This window comes from Prunus avium, chromosome 1, assembly GCF_965620075.1.
Source record: "Prunus avium chromosome 1, drPruAviu1.hap1.1, whole genome shotgun sequence".
Classification (NCBI taxonomy): Eukaryota; Viridiplantae; Streptophyta; class Magnoliopsida; order Rosales; family Rosaceae; genus Prunus; species Prunus avium.
Genome location: NC_142284.1, coordinates 11,915,254 through 11,940,960, shown reverse-complemented (window position 1 = coordinate 11,940,960; position 25,707 = coordinate 11,915,254). Strand labels below are relative to the sequence as shown.

At 35.2% G+C, this 25,707-nt stretch overlaps 3 protein-coding genes across 3 annotated transcripts; 2 read left to right on the top strand and 1 right to left on the bottom strand.

Moving 5' to 3' along the window:
- Positions 1-710: 710 nt before the first annotated feature.
- Positions 711-1,425, bottom strand: LOC110748526 (monothiol glutaredoxin-S10). Its single transcript, XM_021948498.2, has one exon. It carries the CDS (start codon positions 1,187-1,189, stop codon positions 881-883), a length of 309 nt encoding a protein of 102 aa, XP_021804190.1. The 5' UTR covers positions 1,190-1,425; the 3' UTR covers positions 711-880.
- Positions 1,426-8,020: 6,595 nt separating this feature from the next.
- On the top strand, positions 8,021-8,839 carry LOC110744533 (Thioredoxin superfamily protein). The gene has a single exon (XM_021944522.2). The coding sequence runs from the start codon at positions 8,265-8,267 to the stop codon at positions 8,571-8,573; it is 309 nt and encodes a 102-aa protein (XP_021800214.1). The 5' UTR covers positions 8,021-8,264; the 3' UTR covers positions 8,574-8,839.
- A 10,786-nt stretch (positions 8,840-19,625) lies between these two features.
- On the top strand, positions 19,626-25,650 carry LOC110760711 (Galactose oxidase/kelch repeat superfamily protein). Its single transcript, XM_021963023.2, has 17 exons — positions 19,626-19,760; positions 19,930-20,018; positions 20,207-20,285; positions 20,366-20,518; positions 20,635-20,712; positions 20,868-20,972; positions 21,277-21,343; positions 21,437-21,498; positions 21,975-22,114; positions 22,250-22,376; positions 22,501-22,615; positions 22,823-22,911; positions 23,445-23,528; positions 23,605-23,952; positions 24,212-24,736; positions 24,839-24,898; positions 25,234-25,650. Exons 2-17 carry the CDS (start codon positions 19,981-19,983, stop codon positions 25,306-25,308), a joined length of 2,145 nt encoding a protein of 714 aa, XP_021818715.1. The 5' UTR covers positions 19,626-19,760; positions 19,930-19,980; the 3' UTR covers positions 25,309-25,650.
- The last annotated feature ends 57 nt before the right edge of the window (positions 25,651-25,707 follow it).

Here is a 25,707-nt window from a genome sequence, read left to right as displayed (position 1 = left end):
AAAATTCGATCCTTTTTTTTTTTGTGTATATTGTCACCACGTAATATTTGTTGCAGAATTTCAGAGTTTATTCCAAAGGGTACGTGACGCAAATTTAAGCAACTCAGAATCTTCAGCTCTATCTCATTCGATTAATCCTTTTTATATGGCACTCGCGTATGTTTTGTTTACTTAGAAAGCATCCTAGCTTTATATATAGTGTGGTCACTGCTAATCATCTTTTTTTTTGTTTTGTTTTCCATTTACTACTTTTCTCAGTTAATTAATTAAAGATCACTACTTGAATATCAATTTGAAGCATTATTGTACAATAAGTTTCTTTCAAGATCTATCGTTACTTGTATATACTGTTCATGTTGTGAGAGGAATGCTGCATATAATTAGTGCACACAAAATTTGTACGAAGATTTTAATATCGGCCTTAGGAAACTCTCATCATGTCTTAGCACTATATTCTATCATCAATCATTAATCTACAACTTCAAAAGCATAAAATTGTTAACATTTAATAGTTATATACCTCTTTTAAAATTAAAAGGGAAGTATCACTAACTAAGAACTAGTTGGCGAGGTACTTATAACTTGAAAACTGAGAACTAATTAGCGAGGTACTTATAACTTGAAAACGGAAATGACTAGATAACTAATCATACAATATAGTTCTCTATTTAATAGTACTGCACTTCAGAAAGTAATGTAGTTATACAACGTTGTAACCACAACTGAAATTAGTATACTCTCTATATATTATTTTCCATACAAAATGTACTTTAAGCCGCTGGACGTAAGAGAAAGACAAAAGGAAAATATAAGTGACGAGTTACCCTTAATTATTTGGGACACACAAAGATTACTGCATAATATGCTCCATTTAGGGTTTCTAAAGCCATATTGCCCCAGCATCTTTTAGCAACTTCTTTAGAGAGCCATTGAGATGAAGGGTCATGACTGCGTTGGCCGAGCCGACGAATTTGCCTCCGATGAAGACAGCTGGCACTGAGGGCTGGCACCCTAGCCTCACCAAAGCCCACTCCATCTCCTTCCCTCTTGATTCTTCATCGAGCTCATAGATTGCAGGGCTCACCCCTTGTTCATAGAACAGTCTCTTGATTGCATGGGACATGCAGCATGAGCTCTTGCTGAAAATCACCACTGCCTTCTGTGACGCCAACTTTGCTACACGATCCATTTGAAGAAAATAAAATGTACCCAAAAAGTGAAATGTAGTTGTTAAGGATGGCTGAGATGGGATTTAGGTATAATGGTTCAAATGGGGTTTTTGTTTGGAAGCCAAGAAAATTAGATGGGAATGTGTGGGAAAATTGTGGAAAATGGAGCAAATATGTAGAGTAGTAGAAGTGGATTGGTTTGGTGTTGATGGAATTGGATCTCTTGTGAGCATGTATATATAGGGTTAAGCCGTATGGGAGAAAGATAGAGATGACATATTATATTATATGCATTTTTTTTATAAATAAAAAATCCAAAGGAGAAAAGGGTAGGTTCGTTTAGATATTTGGATTGATGCCCAAACTACCCTTGACATGAAAGGAACTTGTGTGGCTTACTACACTAGCTCATTTACCTCTAGTTGTGCCAAGAATCTAAGATACCATAAAGATAAGCCAAACGTGGCCGAAAGTGGGTTTAATTTAATAAGAGAGATCAAAATAATAATAATAATAATCAAATAACAATTTTGACTGTATGCACGGCGGCGAATGTCAACTTTGGATATAACTGGTGATGATGATAACGTGGGAGGAGGGAGGATATTGTAAGTGTTGGATGAAGACTTGCACGAATAGTTGCATCACACAAAGACGATGATGGCCGTGATGCATGCATGGCTTTTTGAGCATTTTTTGTACAATTCATTCTTCGTAAAAGTTGGGAAATTTCTAGATGAGATGATGTTTGCAAATTGCATATATAGAATATCAAATCCCAATTCAGTAGAGAACCTAAAAAGTAGTGAGAGAGATGGCTGAGAGCTTGCCACTTCTCTGTTGTGTGTCTCCGTTCACTGAACAAGAATTTCTTTGTAACAACAAATGCTAAAATTTTAAGACGCAAGTTGATGCGTATTTATTCCATCAGTTATTATGATTGATGTTTAACTAATACATAAATCACTACATCACATTGTCTAAAAATAGGATGTCTCTTATGATTGATGTTTAACTAATACATATATCACTACATCACATTGCCTAAAAATATGGTGTCTTTTGTCAAGGGGTCTAATCCAATGAAAAAGGGTCTAATCCGTTTGGAATTGCTTTTTTTTTTTTTTTGGGTCCAAAAACCTGCTTCACTTTAAAGTTAAGCAGTTTAAAGTGTTTGGTAAAATTAAAATATCATGATTATTTTAAAAGTAGTGGCCTTTCAAAAGAAGCATATGAGCCCTTAATGAATTTTTTTAATTCCCAAAATACCATCATTAATTTTTAAAAATTACACCAACTCCACCACCTCCACTACCACCGCCACTGCCATAACCACCACCTCCTCCTCTACCACCACGCCGCCACTGCGACCACCACCTCCTCCTCCTCAACCTCCACCACCTCCACCTCCACAACCACCATCCCCACCACCACTGCTACCACAACCACCACCTCTACCTTCATCGCCACCTCCACCATTACTACCTTCATTTTCATCTATTTCACCACCAACTACACCACCACCACCACCACCACTACCACCACATGATTAGCGCATAACACTTTCAACATCATGTCTATTTTAGTCATTATTCACAGTTACAACAGTTTTATATCCTAAAATTTACCAACGGTTTTGACACTACTTTTTGTACTAACAACATTTTAAAAATATTGTTTACCAAACATGGAGCAGCTTTACTTTACAACTAATTATTTTCAAAGCACAGCAGACGCATTTTTTTTTTAATTTATAAAAAATGACAGCAATCTTAAACTGGCCCTTAGACTATCACTTATATTAAATTAAAGAAAAGTGTCTCTTCATTAGGTTTGGAAAGCAATGTGAAAATTTTATTGAAGGAACTTAATGAACGCGACACAAGTCCTCAAGCACCACATCCTGCAAAGTAACTTGAGGTACTTCTAATTGACAAAGCGTAACGAGCTAAACAATAAGTTAAATTGAGTCTCTCTTAAATACCCAACCTATAATTTTGTAAATTGGAGACGCATTGCTAGTACTAAGCACATTTTAGCTTGAACACATAATTTTGTGAGACCCTAGGGTAAATACTTTCTGTTGCTTGGAAAGTATTTTATAAATTTTTAGATGTTTCATTTCCACACTATATTTGCTACATTTTGTTTTTCTAACCATATGTCTTAAGTTCTATTGAGAGTGTAGTGTTATGATGTTTGGTTTTAACATTGTAACATTGCATTATCAATAAGGCGTGGCATTGTTACGTGCCTAGTTTTCTAGGCGTGACAATTTTCCTTTTTGAATTTAATCATCAATTACACTTTTAAACTATGTGTAACTTAAAATATATAATTTTAACCTAAATTTGAACCTAATATGTACTTTTGAAGACTATGTATAAATAGTTTGGGTTGACACGCACCCCTTGACCCATATGCCGATCCACGATTATAAGCCCTTATTCATTCATGGTTCATGGCTAGGCTAGCTCATGATTGTGGGTTATATTATAATCTCCAACAATCTTTGGAATGCTAAAATAGGCGAGCCATATCATCAAAAAAAATTCCAACAACCTTGTCAAACGCAATCATCAAAGCTACAACATCTTTCTCTCTCTTTCCATATTTTTCATATTTTTCATTCATTTCACATATTTTCACATCAACAAACTTCAATTTGAAGAGTTTGATTTGCTACTACTGTTGATGAAGATGCTCAATATCCCTTATCTATAACTTACTGGTCAACAACCCTCAAGGTTGACCTTGGGTAGTCTCCTTTGCCTCAAGAGGAGTTGGTAAAAGCTGACGCGCAATTGACTCTAAGATTTCTGGCTTTACTAAAACCAGTATTTACATATGCATTTACTTCTAAAGTCTTCAAAACTCTATTTATCCAAACTTGTAAAGAATTTTTACAAATCAAGTTTGATCAAACTCTCGATTGACTATAGCGAAATCTAAAAATGGCGTTATGCTTCTCAACATGAATTGAACATTATTTGTTTGTGGTCCCGAAAATTTCGACTCCAACAAAAACCATATTCCACCCTTACTCCATAATTCGAAATGTTCCGATAAATCATCGAGATAAAGCAAAAATTGCTTAAACTTGTGCACGTGTTTAATGCTGATAGATAGAATCATAGAGAGGATTGACAAATTAAGCCCCCCCTCCCCCTCGTCCTCTATCCATCCTAATTAGCTAGAAGATGCCAGCACCAACAAGAACATCACGAATCATGCTCTCCTCCAATCTTAACATACAAGATATATTTGCAGAATAATTAATTGATTAAAACTTTTGATGATTAATATATGATCCCTTTTAGCAAAGCGAGCCAAGTAGTTATCATATAATTATATTGTTCGATATTAGAAATGACATATATATGTATAGAAATTCTCTTATGCGGACATTCAAACGTTATTATCGTGCAGACATCGTGTATTTTGTATTACCCCTTTATGTTTTCCTACTTGTTTACAATATGATCCGCACGATAATAATATGCGGACATCCGAATAAGAGAATAACTGATATATATATATATATATATATATATATATATATATATATATATATATGTCAACAATATAAGTTGGAGAGAGATTTTGATTCTTTCTTTTTCTGCTTTAAGATTTTGGACGGAGAAGTATTCTGTGTGTTTTCGTATCGGCAAAAGCAAATGGGGGCCCTCATCATCAGGCATGCATTAAATTAAATTAAATCATCCCTTTCCTTTCTTTTTTCTCCGATGGAATAAAAACAAGAGAGAATCTGTACAGGGCCTGTACTCAGAACACACATAATCAAATTGTGTGGTGCCACTTGGACTAAAATAACAATATAAATCAAACTTGTGATGCCACGATCCGTCCTCGCATACCTTCTTTATCTTTAATAAGTTTTTTTTTGTGCTTAAAGTTGACATTCTTTTCTCAACTTATTACGCCACCCACACACACGCATGTATATGGACCTCATCCCCCACTCTCTCTCTCTCTCTCTCTCCCTCTCTTCCATGCATGCATGGTACATATATGTGATGATGGTACAGCGATGTTTATGATGCGTTTGCTATAACCCTAATAAATGAACCTATGGCAGTAAATTAAATATGTTCTTTGGAATGTTGAGAGTCATGCATGCATATATACATACGACATGATCACTAAGAACCCATGCATGCATGGTGATGGTTGGCATATGTATGCGTCATGATCATGCTGTAGCTAATAAGTACGAGCGAGCAGTGTAATGTACGGTCAAGGAACATTAGCTACAAACTGGCCCTTGGCCTCCTAATTGAGCCATTGTTCCTTAATGCCCTGAAATCACATATTTATATATATAGCATAAAGAACTAATACACATATTTATAATGTTGATATACTGTATACATACATATATATATGTATATATATACACCTAGCCCAAACCCTAGTCCCCTCTCTCCAATAAAAATAAAAAAAAACCCTCCTAGAGCCGTTTTCACTTTGAGGGGGTAGGAAGCCATTGTTCTTCCTTCCCTCTCCTCTCTTCTCTTCGTCCCTATCTTCTCCCCTCATTTTCAGAGACAAAATATTTCTCCTATTTATCTTTGTTTTGTTATGATTTTCCTCCAACCATCACAGGCGGCTGCATCTCAGCGTAGAATCTCCACCTGCGTTTCAGCGTCGAATCTTCACCGCCATCCTTTTTGCAGTTTCTTTATGTTCGGAATAAGTCACAGAGACTCTTTAGGTTATTTGTGTAGTTTCCACCTCTCCTTTTGTGAGAGCTTTTCACCTCTCATTTGTGAGCTTTTCATCTCTCTTTTGTGAGATCTTTATTTGTATTGTTATGGCTTGGTTTTTTCAAGTTTTATCTCTTTTTGATTATTCTGAGTTTAATCTTAGTTGTGATGCCTATGTCAGAGTTTCTTTGATCCTGTGATCTTAGCGGAGGCGTACTAGATTGTCTTAATTTTGATGTTAGACCACTTCGTTATTGTAATGGCCTTTTGTGGCTAGTGACTTTTTTGACTAAATTATGAATGCAATCCTAAAATTTCTCAATATATATATATATATATATATATATATAGTCCCATTTTATTGAGGAACACCCTTTCGGTTCCCCTACAAATTTTTTTTCAACAATCCAAAACATCTATTTTTTCACATCTTCATTCATAGATCATCCTTTCAAAAATTCATGCAAATTGAAAATCATTAAGGCATCTAATTGAGACCAATAAAATCAATGAACACAGTGCCTCAAGAAAGTACTTAAATTTCAATAATTTAATTGAGTAGTCAAATGATATCTGATTCAAGTGATTTTTTTGTAGAGATGATCTTTGAATGAATATCTACAAAATAAACGGTTTGGATTAGTGAAATACAATGCGAAGTGGGCGATACAAGATTGTCCCTCAAATCCCTTAACGAAAATTTAAACGGAAGTGACTAATATATATATATATATTACGTAGGTATACTTTGACGTTACCATCAATTGCATGACCAATATTCGAATTGGAAATGGTGACGGAAAGTGGAAAGAAAGTGAAGGAGCTTTTCATTTGACGGAAATCACCAATTCTTATACAGACGACTGATCATCGTCTCTCTCTATACCTTTCGAAAATATTTATTTATATATGCGTAGGCGGTCCACAGTCGTAGATATTATTTCATGGAAAATAGACACGCAAAATTTCACACATGACGTTTTTCCAGATATAGAATATAAAAAAAGGCAGCTAATTACTCTACATCAATTCGACATGGAAAAGGCTATACAGAGGATAACGTTTGGGACCTCACAGCATCATTGTACGTACGGCGTCATGTTTTTTGGATTTGGGACTTGTCATCGATGGAAAGTGAGAGGGACTGATTTAGAACTAGTTAATTATTAATTCATTAGAAAGTTCATATTTTAGGTCAAAAAAAATTAGTTAATTAATTACTCTAGCTATTATTTATTTTTGGGTAAGCTCATAGAGACATATAGATGATATCTTTGCAATTAATAAATAAATAATATATATATATATATATATATATATTAGGCTTCTTGATCAATTAAAACTTTTGATGTGTATTGTGCATGAACACACATGTATATGTATAATTCATGCACATTTGTGTTTTCTCTTTCACTTGGCTTTCTGTTTCGTTTTCATGAATTGGATGCGAATCCAAATACAAAAAGGAGGTCCCAAATGGATAAAACCAACTTGTTTCTCCAACTCAGCAGATGCTCGATGATAGATATGGCAGATCAAAAAAACCAAGTATGGAAAATGAGCCACCTAGCTAGCTGCTGTTCATCATCAACTCACCAAGTATTCTCCAAGTACTATTGCGCCGGCCCTTTCTGCTTTCTCTAGTTCTATGGGCAGAGAAACCAGAGCACAGAAACGGGTTCCTTTGAAAAACAAGACAGGAATATAAACCCGGAAATGAAAATTTTGGTGGATATGTTCGCATGCCACAAAGTGTTACCATCACATAGAAAAATTCCTCCGGAAATATAAGCATGACGGAATAATAATGTATGAAAGAAGCAAATCAGGATAAGATGTGAAGAAGAAAAAGAAAAAGAATACAAGTACACAAACAATGTGCATATTTAGGCAATCAGCACATCAAAAACAAGATAAGAATGTGAAGCCGTACAAAGGACACGTCTCTATATTTCCGTAGTCAAGAAGATTCGATCAAATTGGATGACTGTCAAGTGAAGATCAAAGCAAGATTTGGCAAGCAGTGTCGAAATAACATTCTTCTTTTCCTGCACAGTGCACTATCAAATTAAAATCCCCTTTTAATTTCTAGCAAAATAGCTAAAGCCAACAATGCCAATCCACTTGAACTCTCCCACCACCATGTCCCTATATATACACTCCCACCACAACCCAAATACTCACCACACAAAACCTCAATTCTCACAAAGCTCACATTGCTCATTGCTCTCCTGACCCTTTTCTTAATAATTTCCTCTAAATTTCTGTCACACATTTCACTTCAAATCCCAGTTGAAAATCATCTCACCAAACTTGTCAACCTTTGATCAATTGGGCATTGTGCTGCATTTTACCAGTTAGCTTAGCAATGGAGGTGGTGACCAAGATGGCTTCAGAGAGACCAGTTGTGATCTTCAGCAAGAGCTCATGCTGCATGTGCCATTCAATCAAGACCCTGTTTTCTGATTTTGGGGTGAACCCAGCAGTGTACGAGCTTGACGAGATGCAGAGAGGGAGAGAGATAGAGCAAGCTCTTTCAAGGCTTGGCTGCAACCCTACTGTGCCTGCAGTGTTCATTGGGGGAGACTTTGTGGGTGGAGCCAATGAGGTCATGAATCTTCATCTTCAGCGCTCCTTAATCCCGATGCTTAAACGCGTTGGAGCGTTGTGGGTTTGATGATGATCAGATCATTAAACCTAATTAACTTTCATATAACAGGTGCTATTAAGAATCATGGTTATGCATGACTGGTTTTATATATATATATATATATATAACAAGTATGAGAATATCGGCCGATATAATATATAATAAACATATATAGCATATAGAGCCAGTAAGAGTTTGTAATAAGACGTTATTACTTAATTACATATTATGTACTCCAGCTTTTTTGTAATGCTATATCTGGATATAATAAAAATATTACTTTGTGGTGAGAATTGATGCTCTGTTTTTATTCATATATATATAAGAATTAGTAGATAATATTAGTAGAATTAGCTAGTTGATATAATGCATGCATGCACATTTAGCCTAGTTTTACAATATCCCTATGCATATTTAGCTACATTGTGCAATTCATTGTCCACTTTATTTTGATTAACGAGTCTTCACTATACTTACTTACACAGTCGTATCATTATCATCCGAATCATTCATTGTTTAAATCAGAATTCAACGATCATTTCTGCAAAAATCAATCAAATTGGAAATAGCTTAATCATCCGTATGTATCAAACAAATCCACAATTTTTGTAACAATTAAGATCCTTACAAGTTGTTTTTAAAGGGGAGAGTCGGGATGAATTCCAGTCGATTGCTCTGAGCTCAAGTGAATTAGGTTCTCTTCTGGGAACTATGTTATTTGGGCTTGTAGGCCTCATGTCATCTTCTTCTTCTTAGCAGGGTCCACCCCTTTATTCCCACGGCCCTAACCCACTTTCTAAAAATTTATTTAAATTTAAAAATAAATAAAGACAACCGTGAACTGGGAAACGAAAAATACGTAATTAATTGTCACTACATACAACAAAAACATGTATGCTGATTCTAGAGTAATTCCAAAGTTTGGCAGTCTTACACATACAACTTCAATCAAGGTATTTCTCTGTTATGGGTTCCATGACATATGAATTATGTTTTCCACTTATATTATAACACCTAAGTTCATAATATCAAACTTAAAAACTTCTTGAATATACCTATAAATTTAGTTCCGTACATTCTATCATATAATTATGAATGACATTAGTATTGTTTAAATTTTAAGAATATTTGGTTGTCAGGTTCAAATCCCCGCAACATCATAGTTGTGTGTGTGTGTGAGAAATTCCCCTATCCCGTAATTTAGACTATCGCTTGTACTATAAAAAATTGGATATTTGGTTGTCTAAATTTTTCTTTGAAGCTTTTAAACCTTTTAAGTATTGCCCCCTACCTTGAAAAATTCATGAATCTGCCACTTGTATATATTTAAACTTCACATGTACTAAAGAGATAGTATCAATAGTTTGTCTTAATAAAATAAGGGGATTATTATAAGAGAACAATTTTTTAAAATGTAAATTAAAGTTTGAGGATGCACCGTGACATGGTAGCTTAGCAATGGTGAAGCCATAAAGTTTTATGAGTGTAGGTTTTTAACTGTAGACGTCTTTGAATTTTACCTCAAGTTTTAATTGAGTCTCGTAATTTTTTTTAAGGCAATTACATCCGTGAACTCGACAAGTAGTTCATATGGGGTCCTACCGTCACAGAATGCGTCAAGTGTAGTTTCTAATTGGATGGGCAAATTGACAGACTATCACGGTAGAATCTAATTGGAATTACTTGTTGAGTTCACAGATGTAATTTCCTTAAAAAAAGGGTTTCGGGACTCAATTGAAACTCGAGTTAAAATTCAGGGATATCTACAGCTAAAAACCCTAGGTAATAATTAAAGTACGACTATATTGGTACTAGATAATGAACTCATTCATTTTGCATGCATATAAATAAAATAGATGGATGAAAAATATTCTTATGATTTATGACATGAAATTTCATTCTACCTAATAATCACATTTATTCTGCAATAGTGGAAAATGATAATTTCCTGTCATTTCAAAATGTTCTCATAAAGATGTATATAAAGGGGAGGGGTAAATTTGTATAATGTATAATTGCATTTTCGTTCATTGAATTATCCACTCCTTTTAGATAAATTTTTTTTCTTTCAATTTTCCACTAGTAAATTAAAATATTGGAGGGAAAATATTAAGGCAAGAAAGACAATATGAGAATGCAGTCTCTATTTTTGATGTCCCTACATATCCCATCTCTAATTTCTTGACATGTGTCCGCCTACTTACTAACAATTTTATTAAAATAAAAAAATACTTTTGTTTGTACCAAAATTATTGTAAATTTGCTCTAAATTAAATGAAGAAATTATGGTTCTTGCAATATGGTTAAATTTGATAGCCTAGACTTCCAGTCAGATCATTCTAGTCACTTCGATGAGTAACTTCCAATGCTCAAATGTAGTTTCTTTCTTTTTTGGAAAAAAAAAAGTAGTTTCTTTCTTTGTGAAGGTTATTCATTTGGATGTTTAATACAACATACATTATTTGGATTCATTTGGATGTATACTACAACATATCCAAAGTTGACAGCATTTGGATACGTATTGAATCTTCAGGGCATGAAATACTGAAGCATAGTTTCCAACTCAATCTGCCAAACTTCTAGTCGGATAAGCAACTTCCAGTACTCAAATGAATTTTCTTTTTTAATCAAAGTTGTTCATTTGGATGTTTCCTACAACATATCCAAAATTGGCGGCATTTCGATAAGTATTGAATCCCCAGCGAAGCAAACACCGGATGAGAGTAGTAGCAGTCTATTTGAGCCTGATCGAAGTCCGACCATGCGTCTTGGAAAACCAATAGGCCAAAATGCAAATTGGCGGCTCAAGGTGCCTAATGGCCAAATCGAAACAAGAAGGCCGGACTTAGGGGTCATCATGCACCCTATGTCGTTTAATCTTCAATAAAATCTATAGCGAATAGAGAAATCTTTAGTTTAGGGCAATTATCCGTCATTATTTGCTTTGAGTTTGCATTGATAATGAACAGAATTGAGAAATCTTCAGTTCCATATCATATTCTTCATTTTCATTTCTGTTATTTTTATTTTCTCTTATCTTCGCATTAGAAAAATATTGAAGTCCTCTTCATTGAGGCATAGAAAAAAATCTATATTGGGTCAATTCCCCACCCAATTCACAATCGATTGATTAGTCGATATTGGAGCGTATTTTACATTTTTCAATCACTTTCTATTGGAGCTTTCGCTGCCAACAATGGCACGCCTACATAACAACAAGTGAAAACAATCCCACGGCCAACTCTGGGGCGCCACGGATGAATTTTCCGAAGTAGAATAAACAACTTTTATAAAAACTAGGATATAAAATTTAAAAATAAGCAGCGTAGCAGCCACCACAGCGCACCCAACCCCAGCCCATCAACCGGCACCTCCACTCCGCCCTTGAGCCCCTCCACCCCCTCTTCTTTGTCTCTCGCTCGTGCTCTTTCTCTCTTTCCTTTCTCTCTCTCCCCCTTTTCTCTCTTTCCCTCTTCGTTGTCACTCTCTCACTGCCCTTGTCCCCCTTCGCAAAACCTGTTCAGAATTATTGTAAGTCTATTGAGGCAAGTCCAACGCTTTTTGAAATTTTTATGGATACCAATTGAAATGAAAATGTAACTAACAGTTGTATTGGGAGGAAAAAAAATCTCATATTTAATAAGATGTTATTTAATTACTTATTATGAAACTTATATATATATATATATTTATGTGTCAGAAATTACAAACTGAGAATTACGAAATTAAACAGGATTTAATCAAATTAATAGAATCCAAAGCAGAGTCTAGTAATCCTTTTGGAAAATCTAGTTCTGAGTCAGAACCTGAGTCTTCTAACAAAGAAGATAAAGTCATCAATCTAATTAAACAAATTAATTTTAGAAAATGGTATTCTCAAGTTAGTATTTTTATTAACGAATTTAAATTAAACACAGTTGCCTTGTTTGATTAAGGAGCCGATTTAAACTGTATTCAAGAAGGTCTAGTTCCAACCTGGTATTACAAGAAGTCAAAAGAAGTCTTAGGAACAGCATCCAATAAAGCTTTAAAGTTAAAATACGAGTTACCCAAAGCCCATGTTTGCCAAAATAAAATATGCTTTAAGACGTCCTTTGTCCTAATCTAGGATATCACAGATGAAGTAATTTTAGGTTTACCTTTCATATCACTACTTTACCCCTTCCAGGTAGAATACGATGGAGTCACATCTAGTCACCTAGGTGAAAGAGTTAAATTTGAATTTTTAACCAAACCTAAGTTACACAGTCTTAAGTCACTACAAAAGTCTGCAGTATCCAAGTCAGTAAAATTAATCCAAAGCAAAACAAAACAAGTTAATTTTCTAAAAGAAGAGATTAGATTTAAACGAGTAGAACAACAGTTAACAGACAAATCTTTACAGTCAGCAATCAGTAAGTTCGAAGATAAGTTAAAAAATGAGGTTTGTTCTGATATGCCCAATGCTTTCTGGCACCGAAAGCAGCATGTCGTTACTTTACCTTATGTCAAGTCATTTAGTGAAAAGAATATTCCTACTAAAGCCAGACCAATCCAAATGAGTCAAGAGTTAATGGAATTATGCAAACAGGAAGTCACCGAGCTAGTCCAAAAAGGAATAGTAAGAAAAAGTAAATCACCCTGGTCTTGTCCAGCTTTTTATGTTTAGAAAAATGCCGAGTTAGAAAGAGGAGCCCCTCACTTAGTTATTAATTATAAGCCCCTTAATTCAGTCTTAGAATGGATTAGATACCCAATTCCTAATAAAAGAAACCTAGTTAACAGATTAGGAAACGCAGTCATCTTTAGTAAATTTGACATGAAAAGTGCATTTTGGCAAATACAAATCAAAGAGTCAGATAGATACAAACCGCATTCGTAACCCCCTTTGGTCACTACGAATGGAATGTTATGCCTTTCGAATTAAAAAAATGTGCCTAGTGAATTCCAAAATATAATGAATGAAATTTTTAATCAATATAGTCAATTCTCTATAGTTTACATTGATGATGTCTTGATCTTTTCTAAGTCAATTGAGCAACATTGGAAACATTTAAATAAGTTCCTCCAGATAGTTAAACAAAGTGGTCTAGTTATTTCTGCTAAGAAAATCAAGTTATTCTAAACAAATGTCAGATTTTTAGGATTCAACATCAGTCAAAACCAAATAAGCCCAATAGATCGAGTTATCCAGTTCGCTGATAAGTTTCCGGATCAAATTCTTGAGAAGAGCCAACTTCAAAGGTTTTTAGGATCTTTGAATTATGTTTCTGATTTCTATCAAAATTTAAGAAAGTTATGCAAGCCCCTGTTTGATCGTCTCCAGAGCAATCCGCCTGCCTAGACTCCTAATCATACAGATTTAGTTAAACAAATCAAAATCCATGTCAAGTCTCTTCCATGCCTTGGTATTCCTTCAGTTAATTCATTCAAAATTGTCGAAACAGATGCCTCTGAGTTTGGATACAGTGGTATCCTAAAGCAAAAAGTCACTCCTGAGTCACCTGAGCAAATCATCCGTTTCCATTTTGGTATTTGGACATAGTCACAAAGTAATTATAGTACTATTAAAAAAGAGATTTTATCTATTGTATTATGCATTAGTAAATTTCAAAATGATTTATTAAATCAAAAGTTTTTAGTTAGAGTCGATTGTAAGTCAGCAAAACATGTTTTAGAAAAAGATGTGAAAAATATTGCATCAAAATAGATTTTTGCACGATGGCAAGCAATCCTGAGTGTTTTTTATTTTGAGTTAGAATATTTGAGAGGAAGTGAAAACAGTATTCCTGATTTCCTTACCAAAGAATTCTTGTAGGACAGTCAAAAATGCTCACCAGAAGTAAAGACAAAGACAAGCAAAAAGAATGCAGTCAACCAAGTCAATCCAGTCAACCTAGAATCCTACCCAGTTCAATGAATCCAGTTAAACAAGAGTCAAGTTCCCAAGTCGTCCCCTTCCCGGGATGTTCCCCAATCCCAGTCAGCAATAGATTCAACCCCCTGAGTTCCGGTTCCTTACGCCCAAATTACCAGTCAGCCTTAGTCTCCAGTTATGATCCTTTCATAATAAATCCACCCTTATCCATGCCAAGTCCAGTTACTCAAAAATCATCTCCTTATTATCCCAAAAGTCATTGCAACCTCTTTGTAGTTGAGTCAATTTATGAAGAGCTTTCTGACCCAGTCAAAATAATTAAGAAATTCTTCCCTCCAAATCTCCACTATTTCCCAAGTCATCCCTCAAAGTCAATCAAATTCTATAGAGATATCCTCTATGAAACCCAGTCAATTGAAATCAGGCCAATCAAAGACAGAGACAACACTAATATTACCCGTTTCCATTCTCTCTATATCCGCCAAATTCTCAGGCCACAAGATTGGAGTCAAAACCCTTATGATCAGTTACCTCTTTAGTCAGGTCTCACTTACAATTATGGTGACTACATTGATGCCTGGTACACAATCTTCTTCCACCAGCATCCTGATTTTAGTCACTCTTGGTTCATAAATTTCGATGCCAAATTCAAAAGTCAATTCCCCTTCTGGTTTCTTCAGTGGTGGGATATCCTTGACCCTCTTTGGGACATCATTCCAGTTAGTCTCCAGAATTACTTACTTTGGTCAAAAATACAAGTTACAAAAGTCAGACAAGTTCTTCCCTACCCTTCTTCATTTTGTAGCCAAGTACAAAGTTCCTTGGATTATGAAATGGAATTATCAAGTTAATTGGGATACCAGAATTTTATCTCGTCATTTTTCAGTCAAGTGGTGAGATAAGTTTGGTATTGACAGAATCATTTCTCAAGTTAACACAGAGTTTTCGCCTCTCCAGGTGCCGGTCAAAGTTACTTCTCCCAACAGTTCTCATTCTTCCATCCCAATCGAAGGAAGATCCAAGAAAGAGTTAAAAGAATTAGCCAGACAAATCCTTGATCAAGTTACTCAAATGAAGGACGAAGATAGTGATGATGCCAGTCCAAAATCTGAGTCATCCTCCAGTCAAAAGCCAAGCCAAGCCACACCAAAGTTCAATTGGGCAGACTATCCAGACAGTCAAGACCCATATGATTTAAATGAAGACTAACTTCTCAGTTAAAGCAGTCGAAAGCAAAAGTTAAAACAGTTTCACCAGAGTAAAAGCAGAGTTAAAGCAGATTCTTCGACAAGTGAAAGTTAAACCAGTTTCACCCAAGTTAAAGCAGAAAGTAAATTCAAAAGTTATTTTGTCTTCTTTTGTTTGCCAAGTCTGTAAGTTAAACCCCGAGTCATTTGTATTCCCCAAGCTTTGTAAGCATTGTAATTTCTTTCAGTCTTCAAAGTTCTCTCAGACCCATTACTCTGAGATAACAATTGAGAGTCTTGTGAGTGTGAGTGTCCTTGTGGCATTGCTCCTTGCTCTTATAAGTCTATAAGTTTTACAAGCTTCATTGCTTCACTAGTTTCAAGTTAATAAAGTCATTAATTTCAAAGTTAATCCTATTTTCGTTCCTAAGCATTCTTTTCATTCTTTTCATGATTAATTATATTTTCATTCATGCTATTTTAGAATTAAGAATTTTATGCATTTACGCCTTGGTCAAATTTTATTCTGAGTTATTCCAATTTTATCGTCTGATCTTCCTGGTTCTCCCCATCTTGGTATCAGGAAGAACCCAGTTCCAATAACCTCCTAGGTATTAGGAAGAACCCAGTTCCAGTAACCCTCCTAGGATAAGTCTTAACACTACCCTAGAAAGGTTTAGTAAAAAGAAGGAAGTCACTCTTCAGGATCTTCAGTTAGAAGTCAAAACAGTCAAAACAGTTAAAAATTGAATAAAAACCACGAAAATTGTAAGAAAAACTTGAAAATTTTTATTAAAACTTTGGAGAATGTTTATTTAGTCAATTATCTATTAGTTTATCACAAAAAATTAGAAGGAAATGCATTGCATGATGGATTTAACTGATTTAAGTTGATTATACAGCGAGCTGACAAACACTGTGAGTGTAGAAAATATGTAGTAATTATGAAAAAAAATTAAACACACTTGATTTACTACAATATTGCACTTTATACATTGCATGGTAAGATACATGAGTGACTTAGTACCACATAGAGTTCCTATGAGGTTCAAATTTTTCACTATCTTCATCATCTCTATGTGTATAGTAAGTGTATTGTGAAGAGTAGTCATCAAATGATAAATCCCCAAAATAGTTTAGCATATTATCACAAAAACATAAGTGATATGGTGGTTAAGGTGTTGGAGGAGTAAAATGGTAGGGGTTCAAATCCTCTTTGTGTTTTTTTTCTCCCTTTTTTTCCTTTTTTTTTTTTTTTTTTTTTTTTTTTCCTTTACATCGATATTTTCGATATTTTAGCGATATTACACCGATATTTTGACAAAAATATTGCTGAAGTATGAGCGAAATTATCGACATCAATATTTTCCGATATTATCGTCGATATTGTCGATATTTATACGATATGTACATGGATATGTTCCGAAATATCCGTGATTCGAAAAAATCGAAATATCCTCGATATTTCGTCGATATTATCGATATTTCAGACTATGCTTCCGCCTTAGACAAGTTTGACTATTTTAGTGCAAAAAAATCATCCTTCGAACATGGCCTTAGTAGTATCAATCAATAGTGGTCTAAATTCTTCTTGTGTTTAAAAAACAGACGTCCTCTCTTGAAAAGAAAAACATACATTTTTTATAATAATAGAAAAACAAATTTTTTTTTTCAAAGAAAACTGACATTTTTTTATTATTTAATTTATTTAACAAGGTGATAAAATAGATATAAAATAAAAAGATAAATGAAGGAAATAAAAAAGCTAATACATTTAATAAGGGTAAATTTGGAAAACAAAAAGTAGCTTGTGTGATGCATTAATGACATTATTTTAAGTGTAAGGAAATTGACACATGTCATAAGGAGAAGGTCCAAAAGAGAAAGTTAGAGAGAAGATTGCTAGCATTCTCCATAAATAATTTATATTTCCCTAAATTAGGGAGCATGGTTGAAGTTGAAATTTTATAAGGAGCACTTAAAATAACTTTCTAGTATTTTAAACCAAATTTTAACTAAAAAATAAGAAGCATGATTGTGGATGCTCTTTAAGATGTGGATAGGGAGCATAGTTGGAGTTCTATTTTTTCAAATTCTCCCTAAAATTTGCCTAAAAAAATGATTTAAGGAGCCCTTTATGGATGCTCTAAGGAGAGAATGAGAATGAATTCCCATCGATTGCTCTCAGCTTGAGTGAATTGGGTTCTCTCATCTGGGGGACTATGTAATTTGGGCTTGTAGGCCTCATGTCATCTTCTTAGCAGTTTATTCCCGCGGCCCTAACCCACTTTCTCGAAAATTATTGAAATTCTAGAAGAAATAACAATATTAAAAATAATAAAAATGCAACCCGTGAAATGGGCCAACAAACGCAAAATACGGAATTAATTGTCACAATCCTATTTATTAGATACAACAAAGACATACGTCCGACCAAAGAGAGAAAAAACAAAGACATGTTGGTCCTGGAATAATTCCAAAGTTTGGTACAGTCTTCTTACACATACAAATTCAACCAAGTATGTTCGTTACTGTCCCCATTTTCATGATACGTCAATTATGTCTTCCATCTATATTATAAGTTTCGTACTGTCAAATAAAAATGCGGCTATGAAACCTAACAAAAATCATCAAATAAAAATGAGACTATAAGTAATTAATTATATGAGACTCAACTGATGTTGATACTAATAATGAACTCATTCGTATTGCATGCCCATAAATAAAAAATTTCTTATGATTTATCACATGAAATTTCATTCTACCTGACAAATCACACTTACACCGCAATAGCGGGAAATGAAGATTTCATGCCATTCCAAAATGTTCTCATAAAGATGTATATAAAGGGGAGAGGAAAATTTGTATTGTGTCTAATTGCATTCTCTCGTTTATTGAATTATCCACTCCTTTTAGACAATTAAGTTTTTTTAATATATAATTTTCACTAGTAAATTAAAATATTGGAGGAAACTAATCACGTGTTTGGTTGTTATTAGTTGTACAGCTCAGTATAAATACTGAAACTTAGCATTGTAACTCATTCAGAAAAGAGAAATAACAAATTATACAGAGCATTCTCTCTTGTTTTCTCTTTGTTTCTTCAAACTTTTCATCCAAACCTCCATAAGACAACATGATATTTATCGGCGAGGTACAAGTATTTAAAAGAGTTTGCCTAATTACAAGTATTTATAGGCTAGGTACAAGTATTTATCGGATATTTATAAACTCTTCATCCAAACCTCCATAATTCTAATAAATACTGAAATTTAGATGGTTTGTACAAGTATTTAAAAGAGTTTCCCTTATGAAATGCAAAGTATCATACTCTCCTATTAATAAAACCTTGAGTTTGAGTAGTTCGTTGTTTGTTCCATCGGTAGAACTGAAAGCACAAAATGTGTCAATGATCAAATTGTCATTAATATTCTTCTTCTAATAAACAAAAATAAGAAAATTAGTATGTTGGTAAACAGAAATTAATAGTAATTGCCTTTGCTTTTAATGGTAAAAATAAATTTAAAAAATTTGAAAAAAGTGGTAGAAATCCAGTGTTTTTGCACACCAAATCTTATTCATTAGAATTATGAAACATTTTTAAATGTGAGAAAAGTGGAGGTAAAAATATCTTACTAATCTTATTCCTACATTGTCCATTAGTTTTAAAGTGGAGGTAAAACAGAGATTTGATCTTCAGCTTGGAAACCCCAAGTCCCAATGCATCCTCGCGGGACCCAGTGCCGCACACAATAAATGTCTGTTTACTCTCGATTATACCTCGAATATTTAAACCGCGCTCTTCTTCACCCAACGGTCGTTTCACACCACGAAAATAAATAAATTTTTTTTTGGGTTTCATTTTGTGTGTTTTTTTTTTCCCCACAGTACGATGCAATTGCAATATACAAAATACAAATTGCTTGTTATGATAATTTCGACAAAAAATAAAAAGAAAGAAAAATCATATGATCCACTACAAGACAACCTACGGGAAGATGCTAACGTGCGCATCTTACCTCTGCTCTTCTTGTTACAGTGTCCCCAGGCCTCCAGCTCACTTACTTAGAGACTAGAGAGTGAGAGAGAGAGATAACACTAAAACAAGCTCGTAATTCGTGATTTTTCTCTTGCTCGTTTTCCTTCACTTTCTCGGCTACCAAACAGAGGGTACTTACTTGCTCATATCTCCTTAAAAAATAAACTTTTTATTTATTTATTTATTTATTTTATTTTACTGGGTTTAAGAACTTGAATGGCTCTAGATTCTCTCATACTCGAAGAATGTAGCTTGCTCTCTGAAATTTAGGAATTTTCTTTGATGTTTGTGCTTGTTTAGGAAAAGTAGAGGTTCTTTCCTGCTGTTGAGGCTCTTGTTTCCCCAACAAAAATGTTCGGTTTTTCTCGCAGACGCATGAAGCTTGGACGGTGACCTTTTCTTCTTATTCTATTTTCTGCTTTATCTCCACTTTGAGCTTTCTTGCTTTTTTTATTTTTTTGGTTGAAATTTTTGAGCTATTTTTCCTTCAGTTTATACCTCTTAATCAGTGAATGTTGTGACATTTGAAAGTTTGATATAAATAAAAGTAAAAATCAGTGTGTTTGTGTGGGCTCAGATTAAAAGTCCAGCTCTCAGACTCTGCTCAGGGAACTAGAAGCCCCATAAGACAACCGAAACGAAATAACAGCTCCAATGTAAGGGTTTTAGCTTTGTTTTGCATATAAATTAATTTGGCCTCAATCAGTCCTGCACTAAGCCTATTTGAAATTTCCAGAGTGAATGTGATGCCCCTGCAAGCAGTAATTCTGATGAGCTCGATCACCAGTGTTCGTCTGCTGCTCCTGAGATTAGTAATTCCACAATGGGGAGCTCCGAGAATTGGATGGTGTTGTCAGTTTCTGGGGACAAGCCGACGCCCCGCTTCAATGTAAATTGTTATTGATACTTGGTCCTGTAATTGCTTCACATGGTGCATTGATTTAATTGATTTTTTTTTATGGTGTTGCTGAAATTGAAAGCTTTGTGTTTAATGTTCTTGCATAGCATGCCGCAGCTGTAATTGGGAACAAGATGATAGTGGTTGGTGGTGAATCTGGGAATGAATTGCTAGATGATGTACAGGTAGGATAATGTTCCTTACGTCTCAAGGGAATTATTTAAACTTGGAGAAGCTATCTTTGGCTTTTATTTGATAATGAATTCAATGGGGACTCATGTTGCAAATCATTGTGTTGGATTGGATATACAATAACAGCTGGTGTTTCCAATTGCATCAGGTGCTTAATTTCGACAGTTTTACCTGGACCACAGCTTCGTCTAAGCTTTACTTGTCACCGAGCAGTCTACCATTAAAGATCCCTGCATGCAAGGGCCACAGACTGGTACAATCATATATTTGTACCAAATGTTGTGTCATGTTTGTTTTTCTTTTCCTCTGTTATGATGCTCCAGTGTATACTTTGCTATGTTAAATTGGATATATTGCCTGGTGAGACACATTGGATATCAAAACCCATGTAGATGAGGAATTTGGGGAGCTGGTTTCCTAGAAAGCTATGAACTTAAAATTTGAAAGAATACCAAGGAAAAGAGTTACCATATCATAAATTGGAATCAATAACAATGTCTAGGTAAATCAGATTGGTTGATCTTTTGAAAGTTTTGTTCGTTCTTTCTCTTGTCTAGGTGTCTTGGGGAAAAAAGGCACTCCTTATTGGAGGAAAAACTGAACCTGGGAACGAAAAAATTTCAGGTTAAATTTCTGTCTTGAAGCTCACGAAATCATCTCCCTTTTTTTTTGGCTTGTGCTTGTATGAAGTTGTCCAATTGTTCTTTCATTTTGCAGTTTGGGCATTTGACACAGAGACAGAATGCTGGTCTCATATGGAAGCTAAGGGCGATATACCGGTACTTCTTTTAACGAGTTAATTACACAAACATTTCTTGGGGTTTAGCATAATTTTGACTTAGGCCTTACACTTATAACACGACTACTTGAGTTTTAATTATGGTTGCATTGCATATACACACCCCCCCCCCCCGTTAATCTACTGTGAGTAAAAAACTGACCTCAGTTTAATTATTTTCTTAAAATGCCAAATTTGACCTCAGTTGTATGTAGTTAATAATAGTAAAAAATCCATGAAAAACACCAAGACACCATAAACGCTACAATAAGAGGAGCTATTTTTGAGGTGAAGATGCTAAAAGGACATGGCATCCAATGACCAGTGGTGGGTTGCTTATTGAACCAATAAGTAATTACTACATTGTCCCTGTAACTTATTGTCTGCCTCAGTAACTTCGAATTAGTGACCTAATGATAATTTAACGGAGTGATAGTTTAATGCTAAGCAGTCCCACCCACATCTCACGCATGGCAGGTTGCTCGCACTGGTCACACTGTTGTCAGGGCAAGCTCTGTATTGTTCCTATTTGGGGGTGAGGATGCTAAAAGAAGGAAGCTGAATGATCTGCATATGTTTGATCTGAAGTCCTTGACATGGCTACCTCTTCATTGCACGTGAGTGAGTTTTGCTATATTGTGTGAAATTCATTGTTCTAATGTTAACCTCTTTCCTTTTATGGAAACCCTTGTTGCAGGAACCTTTTAACTAAGATTCTTTGTAAACTTTTTAATTTCTTGATATGCGTACAGAGGAACAGGACCATCTCCGAGGTCCAATCACGTGGCAGCTCTTTATGATGATAAGACTCTTTTTGTATTTGGAGGCACATCAAAATCCAGGACTTTGAGTGATCTGTATTCACTTGACTTTGAAACTGTGTGTGAATTCTCTCTCATTCTTATATCTTTTAAAATACTGGATTATGTGGCCAAACATTTCATCTCGTTATGGATGAGAATTTGATGTTTATCTGTGATGTGCTGATGGACTTTTTCCACAGATGGTATGGTCAAGAATAAAGAAACGAGGTTTCCATCCATCACCTAGAGGTGGTAGCTGTGGGGTCCTATGTGGAACCAAATGGTATATTGTTGGGGGCGGAAGCAGGAAAAAACGTATGCCTCATAATTGAAAGACATGCTTGAACATTTTTACCAGTTTCTTAACGTTGAGCTTTTACATATGATATGCATGATTGTTATGCTTCCTTAATGTTAGCTTTGAAACATTAAAAAATGTTGCAACATATTCTATTGGCTTACCTATAAAAAAAACAGATAAAAAAGCATATCCCTTAATGCAATTTTTTCTAATCTTTCCAGGACATGCGGAGACTCTGATCTTTGATATCTTGACATTTGAGTGGTCAGTGGCCATTGCATCACCTCCTTCTTCAATCACCGCCAATAAGGTGTGCAATGGTGATTTTTACCTTTGCCATAATTTTCATAGGTTTTGACGTTTTATTTTCCTTTAAAATACCATAGTTTTAGTAATGTTCTTCTTGTTTAACACATTTTTTAACTTATAAAACAAATACTCACTTTTATATGTAGTCTAAATAGATGGCATTTTCGAACGCTACATGATGTCAGTAAAACTAGCTTATGGAATGCATGAATAAAATTGACACTGACGCTGGGCAGGGACAGAGGTGGTTCCCTGCTTGTGCTTTGTCTGAAGGTTAGGATTCCCATCCCCGCCTTACATACATGGGGATATGTAAGGTAAACGCACAATAAGAACAGAGATACTGTAATAGCAAAACAAATATTACTAGGGTTGAGTGGGGATGAGAGTCCTAGGATGGGTACTCTGTCCCTCATGTAAGGGCTATGGTCGATCCCTGCAAGTTCCAATTATTAAAATTTTCCATTCTTATGACAGCATGAACATAATTCTTCGGTTGTTACTTTATGCATAGTTCTTATGTTGCATTCTCAGGGTTTCAGCCTAGAGCTTGTGCAGCACAAAGAAAAAGATTTTCTTGTTTCATTTGGTGGATGCAGAAAGGAGCCAACAAATCAGGTTTGTAGAAACTAATGTTTATAGTTTAGTTGATTTCTCATTAACATGCCTTATTCCCTCAAAAAATTTGTTGCAGGTCGAAGTACTGACCATGGAAAAGAATGAATCATCCATGAGTCGCCGATCTTTTCCCAGCAAAGTCCCTGGAACTTTGTTGCCTGAGAAACGCTCATCCACTGGCCTGGTTGGTCAACTAAATAATGGTTCTTCTCAGCGCTCAGTTAATTCAGTTACTAGACAAAATCTTGCATCTGCAATTGAACATCATGGTTCTGGAAGAAAATCTTTGTCAGAGTCCTTGCTTGTTGATCCAAATCCTGTTTCTGGTAATGTTTCACTTAGGAAACAATTCCATAATGACGAAGAATACAACACGACTGTTAGGGTGGTAAAGAGTTCTGAAGATGAAAGCTCTTTCTCACAGGTAAGTTGCGGAAGTTTTTCTTAACTAACTACCATCTGACTTATGGTACCATCTCTATCACTAGTTAAGAATTGAGTTATAAAGCGAAACTTATATGGTTTGAAGAAAGTTTTGAGTTCAGTTTTGCTTTGTGTTCCTTAGATGGCCCAAAGACTGTTGGGGGTTGCCATACAAATCTGTTTCATTGTGCCGAGTCATTTTTAGTTGTAATTTAACCTGCTTCAATGATGTACTGACTTAAATATTATATTCGTTTCAGCCAACAGAAAAGAAAAACAGTCAATCTGATTCAGGAGTCCAGACTAACGTACTTGGAAGTAGACTCTATTCGGAGGAGATGCTCTCTGGATATGAGTATGAAAATTCAAATCATCACAATCATGGAATCGGAAACCTTTCAGTTGATAACAATGATGCAATGTTCCTAGAAACTGATAGTAAACCAGGGGCCCTATCAGCTCCGTCAAGTATTTACCACTATTATGAATCAAAGATGGCTACAATAATAAGAAAGAATGGAATTTTAGAAGGGCAGTTGGCTGCTGCATTGACCAGCCGAGAAGCGGCTGAGAAAAATTTATCATCTGCCCTCAAGAGCAGACAGGAGATGGAGAGAAAATTAGCAGACACTGCAAAGGAGATGGAATTGCTCAAGGAAAAAGTTGCTGGTGTAGAGATAGCACAAGAGGAGGCTAACAACCTCTCAAATATTGTTCATTCTGACAATGTGAGGCTTGAGCACGATGTGGCTTTCCTCAAGGCAGTTTTGGATGATACTCAGAAGGTATTGTGAACATCACACTTTAATGTTCTCATTTAGTATCCAAGTTATCACTTATTACATTAACCAATTCAAATCAATTCTGGTGATTAAATATAAATGCAGGAGCTCCATTCAACTAGAGGAGTGCTTGCAGGAGAACGAGCAAGGGCATTCCAACTACAGGTATGGCTTTGAAAGGGGTGAAATTTCTGCTGAATGTTGCTTTACATTAAAATTCTTATAGCATCTTTTATGGCAGCTCTTCTTCAAAATAATTTATCTCGAAACTTTACAATGCATGTGCCATTTTACCAAAATCCATATATCATAGGTTTAGACGTTTAGTTCTTAATTTTGTTTTTCCCCTTTAATAACCTCATTTTACATATATCAGGAGTTGAATCCAATGCATGGAACTTATAAAACCTTTTTATCCTTCACTTTTTAAAATTAGACTTGTTTACTCCTCCCTGATTTGTTTTAAGCCACCGTCGCCATCCCTTCATGTTGCCATGCAGGTCGAAGTCTTTCATCTCAAACAAAGATTGCAATCTATGGAGAATCGAGCACCTACCCCAAGGAAACCTTTCTAGTCCGTAGAAAACAAAGGGTTGAGAGTTAGGGACGTCAATATCTAATGAAAGGCAAGCAGGGAACTGTGGAACAAATCACAACTGCACTCCAATGGCACAGGCCCCAACCCATAGCAGACGTCAAGCCGCCTCAATCTTTGCTTGATTACAAGCCCAGTCACACACCTCGAGAGCTTGTTGTGGTGAATCCTACTTGTTCTACCATGTACATAAGTGTATCAACCAGTCACCTTAAACATGTATGTTTCTTTTTTGGTCAAAAGCTTGAAACGAAAGCAGATATGCTACATTTTGTGAGCTTTTTCCACGTTCAGATGAGGAAAACGTTGATTCTGTGTCTAATGGCGACTGAGAAGCTAATTTCTGTGCACATTGTACCCTTTTTTGGCAGCGATACTT